Below are 9,551 nucleotides of genomic sequence, written 5' to 3'. Positions count from 1 at the left end.
GAAACGACCGGACGCCGTTTAGTTCTGGAAACGACCGGACAACGTTTAGTTCTGGAAACGACCGGACAACGTTTAGTTCTGGAAACGACCGGACAACGTTTAGTTCTGGAAACGACCGGACAACGTTTAGTTCTGGAAACGACCGGACAACGTTTAGTTCTGGAAACGACCGGACGCCGTTTAGTCCTGGAAACGACCGGGCGCCGTTTAGTTCTGGAAACGACCGGACGCCGTTTAGTCCTGGAAACGACCGGACGCCGTTTAGTTCCGGAAACAACCGGACGCCGTTTCCACGCATTATTTTACAGTGCTAATAGAAATGAGATATTTATACATCTATGTACAAACATGACTGTCATATCATTTTCAGACAAGTTTATTCCTTCTGTCCAATCGTCAAGACTCATGTTGTGGAGGTCAAGGTTAAAGGGGTCGTTTGATCGAATGCTTTTGAAAAAAAAAAAAAAGTGCAAAAAAAAAAAGGCTTTAGTTGTTGTTGTCCTCGGGGCTGGCGTTGGGGGGTTGTCCTCGGGCTGGCGTTGGGGGTTGTCCTCGGGCTGGCGTTGGGGGTTGTCCTCGGGGCTGGCGTTGGTGGGGGTTGTCCTCGGGGCTGGCGTTGGGGGTTGTCCTCGGGGCTGGCGTTGGGAAGGGGGGTTGTCCTCGGGGCTGGCGTTGGGGGGTTGTCCTCGGGCTGGCGTTGGGGGTTGTCCTCGGGGCTGGCGTTGGGGGTTGTCCTCGGGGCTGGCGTTGGTGGGGGTTGTCCTCGGGCTGGCGTTGGTGGGGGTTGTCCTCGGGGCTGGCGTTGGGGGGTTGTCCCGGGGCTGGCGTTGGGGTTGTCCCCGGGCTGGCGTTGGGGGTTGTCCTCGGGGCTGGCGTTGGGGGTTGTCCTCGGGGCTGGCGTTGGGGGTTGTCCTCGGGCTGGCGTTGGGGGGGGTTGTCCTCGGGGCTGGCGTTGGGGGTTGTCCTCGGGGCTGGCGTTGGGGTTGTCCTCGGGCTGGCGTTGGGGGTTGTCCGGGCTGGCGTTGGGGGTTGTCCTCGGGGCTGGCGTTGGGGGTTGTCCTCGGGCTGGCGTTGGGGTTGTCCCTCGGGCTGGCGTTGGGGGTTGTCCTCGGGCTGGCGTTGGGGGGGGGCTTGTCCTCGGGGCTGGCGTTGGGGGGGGGCTTGTCCTCGGGGCTGGCGTTGGGGGGGTTTCCTGTTGGTGTTGTTGACTAGGTAGTGTTAAACGGAGCGTGTCTCCACCTCCATCTTCTCCTCGGACTGCGAGGACGCCTCCGGTTCGGGGTGAGAGACGTTGGGTCGGACCGTGACGACCGGACTCCCTCCGTGCATGGAGTGGAGAAAGTTCCAGGTCTCCTCAGAGATCTGCCCAGAGTCAGCCCCTAGAGAGGCAGCACAGAAACATGGGTTATACAAACTCAACCTGCCTCGTAATTATAACCTGCCCAGAGTCAGTTCCTGTAGAGACAGACATGTTTAACCTGAAGTCATTATAACCTGCCCAGAGTCAGTTCCTGTAGAGACAGACACATTTAACCTGAAGTCATTATAACCTGCCCAGAGTCAGTTCCTGTAGAGACAGACACATTTAACCTGAAGTCATTATAACCTGCCCAGAGTCAGTTCCTGTAGAGACAGACATGTTTAACCTTAAGTCATTATAACCTGCCCAGAGTCAGTTCCTGTAGAGACAGACATGTTTAACCTGAAGTCATTATAACCTGCCCAGAGTTCCGTTCCTGTAGAGACAGACATGTTTAACCTGAAGTCATTATAACCTGCCCAGAGTCAGTTCCTGTAGAGACAGACATGTTTAACCTTAAGTCATTATAACCTGCCCAGAGTTCAGTTCCTGTAGAGACAGACATGTTTAACCTGAAGTCATTATAACCTGCCCAGAGTTCAGTTCCTGTAGAGACAGACATGTTTAACCTGAAGTCATTATAACCTGCCCAGAGTCAGTTCCTGTAGAGACAGACATGTTTAACCTGAAGTCATTATAACCTGCCCAGAGTCAGTTCCTGTAGAGACAGACATGTTTAACCTGAAGTCATTATAACCTGCCCAGAGTCAGTTCCTGTAGAGACAGACATGTTTAACCTGAAGTCATTATAACCTGCCCAGAGTCAGTTCCTGTAGAGACAGACATGTTTAACCTTAAGTCATTATAACCTGCCCAGAGTCAGTTCCTGTAGAGACAGACATGTTTAACCTGAAGTCATTATAACCTGCCCAGAGTCAGTTCCTGTAGAGACAGACATGTTTAACCTGAAGTCATTATAACCTGCCCAGAGTCAGTTCCTGTAGAGACAGACATGTTTAACCTGAAGTCATTATAACCTGCCCAGAGTCAGTTCCTGTAGAGACAGACATGTTTAACCTTAAGTCATTATAACCTGCCCAGAGTCAGTTCCTGTAGAGACAGACATGTTTAACCTGAAGTCATTATAACCTGCCCAGAGTCAGTTCCTGTAGAGACAGACATGTTTAACCTGAAGTCATTATAACCTGCCCAGAGTCAGTTCCTGTAGAGACAGACATGTTTAACCTGAAGTCATTATAACCTGCCCAGAGTTCAGTTCCTGTAGAGACAGACATGTTTAACCTGAAGTCATTATAACCTGCCCAGAGTCAGTTCCTGTAGAGACAGACATGTTTAACCTTAAGTCATTATAACCTCCCCAGAGTCAGTTCCTGTAGAGACAGACATGTTTAACCTTAAGTCATTATAACCTGCCCAGAGTTCAGTTCCTGTAGAGACAGACATGTTTAACCTGAAGTCATTATAACCTGCCCAGAGTTCAGATCCTGTAGAGACAGACCCATTTAACCTGAAGTCATTATAACCTGCCCAGAGTCAGTTCCTGTAGAGACAGACATGTTTAACCTGAAGTCATTATAACCTGCCCAGAGTCAGTTCCTGTAGAGACAGACATGTTTAACCTTAAGTCATTATAACCTCCCCAGAGTCAGTTCCTGTAGAGACAGACATGTTTAACCTTAAGTCATTATAACCTGCCCAGAGTTCAGTTCCTGTAGAGACAGACATGTTTAACCTGAAGTCATTATAACCTGCCCAGAGTTCAGATCCTGTAGAGACAGACCCATTTAACCTGAAGTCATTATAACCTGCCCAGAGTCAGTTCCTGTAGAGACAGACACATTTAACCTGAAGTCATTATCATAACAGTCCTAATAATGTCCCCAGAGTCCAAAAGCAGTTAAGACACCCTGAGGACATAATAATAACCATCTAGTCCTGGCAGGACAACACAGCAAGTTAGGTTGGGCTCAATTCCATTTCTAATTCAGAGAGTTAATTGACAGTGTCAGGCTCTTACCTTGTTTGAGTGTTAGATGGCCGTTCTTGTTGATTGCGATCTTAGAGTTATCGATCGGTCCTGGTGGATCTTCCAGAGAGGAGGGCACAGCAGGTATTACACATACTACATTCCTTAAATACTACATTCCTTAAATACTACATTCCTTAAATACCTTAAATACTACATTCCTTAAATACTACATTCCTTAAATACCTTAAATACTACATTCCTTAAATACTACATTCCTTAAATACCTTAAATACTACATTCCTTAAATACCTTAAATACTACATTCCTTAAATACTACATTCCTTAAATACTACATTCCTTAAATACCTTAAATACTACATTCCTTAAATACTACATTCCTTAAATACTACATTCCTTTACTACATTCCTTAAATACTACATTCCTTAAATACTACATTCCTTAAATACTACATTCCTTAAATACTACATTCCTTAAATACTACATTCCTTAAATACGACATTCCTTAAATACTACATTCCTTAAATACTACATTCCTTAAATACTACATTCCTTAAATACCTTAAATACTACATTCCTTAAATACTACATTCCTTAAATACTACATTCCTTAAATACTACATTCCTTAAATACCTTAAATACTACATTCCTTAAATACTACATTCCTTAAATACTACATTCCTTAAATACTACATTCCTTAAATACTACATTTGTGTATTCCATTTAATATAAAGATGAGATTAGATTACCATTTGTATTATGAGCTAAACATTAGTCGAAAAGGCATTTGTCATTCTACATGAATTTACTACCATCCACTGGCCACTACAGTGGAGTGGAACAACCACCAGAGGAAGACAGACCACTACAGTGGAACAACAACCAGAGGAAGACAGACCACTACAGTGGAACAACAACCACCAGAGGAAGACAGACCACTACAGTGGAACAACAACAACCAGAGGAAGACAGACCACTACAGTGGAACAACCACCAGAGGAAGACAGACCACTACAGTGGAACAACAACAACCAGAGGAAGACAGACCACTACAGTGGAACAACAACCAGAGGAAGACAGACCACTACAGTGGAACAACAACAACCAGAGGAAGACAGATCACTACAGTGGAACAACAACAACCAGAGGAAGACAGATCACTACAGTGGAACAACAACAACCAGAGGAAGACAGACCACTACAGTGGAACAACAACAACCAGAGGAAGACAGACCACTACAGTGGAACAACAACCACCAGAGGAAGACAGACCACTACAGTGGAACAACAACCAGAGGAAGACAGACCACTACAGTGGAACAACAACCACCAGAGGAAGACAGATCACTACAGTGGAACAACAACAACCAGAGGAAGACAGATCACTACAGTGGAACAACAACCAGAGGAAGACAGATCACTACAGTGGAACAACAACCACCAGAGGAAGACAGACCACTACAGTGGAACAACAACCACCAGAGGAAGACAGACCACTACAGTGGAACAACAACCACCAGAGGAAGACAGACCACTACAGTGGAACAACAACCACCAGAGGAAGACAGACCACTACAGTGGAACAACAACAACCAGAGGAAGACAGACCACTACAGTGGAACAACAACAACCAGAGGAAGACAGACCACTACAGTGGAACAACAACAACCAGAGGAAGACAGACCACTACAGTGGAACAACAACAACCAGAGGAAGACAGACCACTACAGTGGAACAACAACCACCAGAGGAAGACAGACCACTACAGTGGAACAACAACCACCAGAGGAAGACAGACCACTACAGTGGAACAACAACCAGAGGAAGACAGACCACTACAGTGGAACAACAACCAGAGGAAGACAGACCACTACAGTGGAACAACCAGAGGAAGACAGATCACTACAGTGGAACAACAACCAGAGGAAGACAGACCACTACAGTGGAACAACAACAACCAGAGGAAGACAGATCACTACAGTGGAACAACAACAACCAGAGGAAGACAGATCACTACAGTGGAACAACAACAACCAGAGGAAGACAGATCACTACAGTGGAACAACACAACCAGAGGAAGACAGACCACTACAGTGGAACAACAACAACCAGAGGAAGACAGACCACTACAGTGGAACAACCACCAGAGGAAGACAGACCACTACAGTGGAACAACAACCACCAGAGGAAGACAGACCACTACAGTGGAACAACAACCAGAGGAAGACAGACCACTACAGTGGAACAACCAGAGGAAGACAGATCACTACAGTGGAACAACAACAACCAGAGGAAGACAGACCACTACAGTGGAACAACAACAACCAGAGGAAGACAGACCACTACAGTGGAACAACAACCAGAGGAAGACAGACCACTACAGTGGAACAACAACCAGAGGAAGACAGACCACTACAGTGGAACAACAACAACCAGAGGAAGACAGACCACTACAGTGGAACAACACAACCAGAGGAAGACAGACCACTACATTGGAACAACAACCAGAGGAAGACAGACCACTACAGTGGAACAACAACCAGAGGAAGACAGACCACTACAGTGGAACAACACAACCAGAGGAAGACAGACCACTACAGTGGAACAACACAACCAGAGGAAGACAGACCACTACAGTGGAACAACAACCAGAGGAAGACAGACCACTACAGTGGAACAACAACCAGAGGAAGACAGACCACTACAGTGGAACAACAACCAGAGGAAGACAGACCACTACAGTGGAACAACACAACCAGAGGAAGACAGACCACTACAGTGGAACAACACAACCAGAGGAAGACAGACCACTACAGTGGAACAACAACAACCAGAGGAAGACAGACCACTACAGTGGAACAACCACCAGAGGAAGACAGACCACTACAGTGGAACAACAACCACCAGAGGAAGACAGACCACTACAGTGGAACAACAACAACCAGAGGAAGACAGACCACTACAGTGGAACAACCACCAGAGGAAGACAGATCACTACAGTGGAACAACAACCACCAGAGGAAGACAGACCACTACAGTGGAACAACAACCACCAGAGGAAGACAGATCACTACAGTGGAACAACAACCAGAGGAAGACAGACCACTACAGTGGAACAACAACCACCAGAGGAAGACAGATCACTACAGTGGAACAACAACCACCAGAGGAAGACAGATCACTACAGTGGAACAACAACCAGAGGAAGACAGACCACTACAGTGGAACAACAACCACCAGAGGAAGACAGATCACTACAGTGGAACAACAACCACCAGAGGAAGACAGACCACTTCAGTGGAACAACAACCAGAGGAAGACAGACCACTACAGTGGAACAACAACCAGAGGAAGACAGACCACTACAGTGGAACAACAACCAGAGGAAGACAGACCACTACAGTGGAACAACAACCAGAGGAAGACAGACCACTACAGTGGAACAACAACCAGAGGAAGACAGACCACTACAGTGGAACAACCACCAGAGGAAGACAGATCACTACAGTGGAACAACAACCAGAGGAAGACAGACCACTACAGTGGAACAACAACCAGAGGAAGACAGACCACTACAGTGTAGTGAAGTGAAACATTTACAACTTGTCCTGAGGTCACAGCTAGGGGACAGGGACTCCCAGTGCTTTAGCCCTCCCACTCTCTGAACCAACCACCCACCATTGTCCTTTCCCTTGACGAAGCCCTCCCACTCTCTGAACCAGCCACTCACCATTGTCCTTTCCCTTGACGAAGCCCTCCCACTCTCTGAACCAGCCACTCACCATTGTCCTTTCCCTTGACGAAGCCCTCCCACTCTCTGAACCAGCCACTCACCATTGTCCTTCCCCTTGACAAAGCCCTCCCACTCTCTGAACCAGCCACTCACCATTGTCCTTCCCCTTGACGAAGCCCTCCCACTCTCTGAACCAGCCACTCACCATTGTCCTTTCCCTTGACGAAGCCCTCCCACTCTCTGAACCAGCCACTCACCATTGTCCTTCCCCTTGACTCCCACTCTGAACCAGCCACTCACCATTGTCCTTTCCCTTAACGAAGCCCAGCCACTCACCATTGTCCTTTCCCTTGACGAAGCCCTCCCACTCTCTGAACCAGCCACTCACCATTGTCCTTTCCCTTGACGAAGCTCTCCCACTCTCTGAACCAGCCACTCACCATTGTCCTTTCCCTTAACGAAGCCCTCCCACTCTCTGAGCCAGCCACTCACCATTGTCCTTTCCCTTGACGAAGCTCTCCCACTCTCTGAACCAGCCACTCACCATTGTCCTTTCCCTTGACGAAGCTCTCCCACTCTCTGAACCAGCCACTCACCATTGTCCTTCCCCTTGACAAAGCCCTCCCACTCTCTGAACCAGCCACTCACCATTGTCCTTTCCCTTGACGAAGCTCTCCCACTCTCTGAACCAGCCACTCACCATTGTCCTTTCCCTTGACGAAGCTCTCCCACTCTCTGAACCAGCCACTCACCATTGTCCTTCCCCTTGACAAAGCCCTCCCACTCTCTGAACCAGCCACTCACCATTGTCCTTTCCCTTGACGAAGCTCTCCCACTCTCTGAACCAGCCACTCACCATTGTCCTTTCCCTTAACGAAGCCCAGCCACTCACCATTGTCCTTTCCCTTAACGAAGCCCAGCCACTCACCATTGTCCTTTCCCTTGACGAAGCCCTCCCACTCTCTGAACCAGCCACTCACCATTGTCCTTTCCTTAACGAAGCCCAGCCACTCACCATTGTCCTTTCCCCTTGACGCTCTCCCACTCTCTGAACCAGCCACTCACCATTGTCCTTTCCCTTAACGAAGCCCAGCCACTCACCATTGTCCTTTCCCTTGACGAAGCCCTCCCACTCTCTGAACCAGCCACTCACCATTGTCCTTTCCCTTAACGAAGCCCAGCCACTCACCATTGTCCTTTCCCTTGACGAAGCCCTCCCACTCTCTGAACCAGCCACTCACCATTGTCCTTTCCCTTGACGAAGCCCTCCCACTCTCTGAACCAGCCACTCACCATTGTCCTTTCCCTTGACGAAGCCCTCCCACTCTCTGAACCAGCCACTCACCATTGTCCTTTCCCTTAACGAAGCCCAGCCACTCACCATTGTCCTTTCCCTTAACGAAGCCCAGCCACTCACCATTGTCCTTTCCCTTAACGAAGCCCAGCCACTCACCATTGTCCTTTCCCTTGACGAAGCTCTCCCACTCTCTGAACCAGCCACTCACCATTGTCCTTTCCCTTGACGAAGCCCTCCCACTCTCTGAACCAGCCACTCACCATTGTCCTTTCCCTTGACGAAGCTCTCCCACTCTCTGAACCACTGCATGCTGATGCAGTAGATGACCACTGGAGATTCTTCCTCCTGAAACGCCTTGTTCAGCTGGTGGGGGGGGAGAGGGGAGGCGATAGGGAGAGAAGAGGGAATGGGTGGGGAAAAAGGGGGGTGGAGGGAGAGATGTAGAGGAAGAAAGAAGATTGAAAGATCATAATTTCACTTAGTTTACAACATTAATTTATCTACTGCTCTCTTCTCTACTGGTTAGGGGAGGGCGGCAGGTAGCCAGTGGTTAGAGGGGAGGGGCGGCAGGTAGCCTAGTGGTTAGAGGGGAGGGCGGCAGGTGGCCTAGTGGTTAGAGGGGAGGGGCGGCAGCCCAGTGGTTAGAGGAGGGCGGCAGGGCGTAGCCTAGTGGTTAGAGCGTAGGGGGCGGCAGGTAGCCTAGTGGTTAGGGGAGGGGCGGCAGGTAGCCCAGTGGTTAGAGGGGAGGGGCGGCAGGTAGCCTAGTGGTTAGAGGGGAGGGGCGGCAGGTAGCCTAGTGGTTAGAGGGGAGGGCGGCAGGTAGCCCAGTGGTTAGGGGAGGGCGGCAGGTAGCCTAGTGGTTAGAGGGGAGGGGCGGCAGGTAGCCTAGTGGTTAGAGGGGAGGGCGGCAGGTAGCCCCTGTGGTTAGAGGGAGGGCGGCAGGGTAGCCTAGTGGTTAGAGGGGAGGGGCGGCAGGTAGCCTAGTGGTTAGAGGTAGGGGGCGGCAGGTAGCCTAGTGGTTAGAGGGGAGGGGCGGCAGGTAGCCTAGTGGTTAGAGGGGAGGCGGCAGGCAGCCTAGTGGTTAGAGTGTGAGGGCGGCAGGTAGCCCAGTGGTTAGAGGGGGAGGGGGGCAGGTAGCCTAGTGGTTAGAGGGAGGGGCGGCAGGTAGCCCAGTGGTTAGAGGGAGGGGCGGCAGGTAGCCTAGTGGTTA

The 9,551-nt window shown here is 49.6% G+C and overlaps 1 protein-coding gene across 3 annotated transcripts; it reads right to left on the bottom strand.

Moving 5' to 3' along the window:
- Positions 1–1,128: 1,128 nt before the first annotated feature.
- On the bottom strand, positions 1,129–8,804 carry LOC135566675 (ubiquitin carboxyl-terminal hydrolase 33-like). 3 transcript variants are annotated; one of them, XM_065014323.1, is made up of 3 exons: positions 8,602–8,804; positions 3,339–3,407; positions 1,129–1,379 (listed from the first exon to the last, which is right to left on the bottom strand). In XM_065014323.1, exons 1-3 carry the CDS (start codon positions 8,648–8,650, stop codon positions 1,219–1,221), a joined length of 279 nt encoding a protein of 92 aa, XP_064870395.1. In that variant the 5' UTR covers positions 8,651–8,804; the 3' UTR covers positions 1,129–1,218. The 3 variants fall into 3 exon arrangements, with proteins under 3 accessions (XP_064870395.1, XP_064870394.1, XP_064870393.1); XM_065014322.1 differs by lacking the exon at positions 8,602–8,804 and adding an exon at positions 7,433–8,031; XM_065014321.1 differs by lacking the exon at positions 8,602–8,804 and adding an exon at positions 6,990–7,314.
- Between the last annotated feature and the right edge of the window lie 747 nt (positions 8,805–9,551).

Source organism: Oncorhynchus nerka, unplaced genomic scaffold (assembly GCF_034236695.1).
Source record: "Oncorhynchus nerka isolate Pitt River unplaced genomic scaffold, Oner_Uvic_2.0 unplaced_scaffold_3783, whole genome shotgun sequence".
NCBI classification, from domain to species: Eukaryota; Metazoa; Chordata; class Actinopteri; order Salmoniformes; family Salmonidae; genus Oncorhynchus; species Oncorhynchus nerka.
The sequence above is the reverse complement of the archived record's forward strand: the minus strand, read 5'-3'. Positions and strand labels throughout refer to the sequence as shown.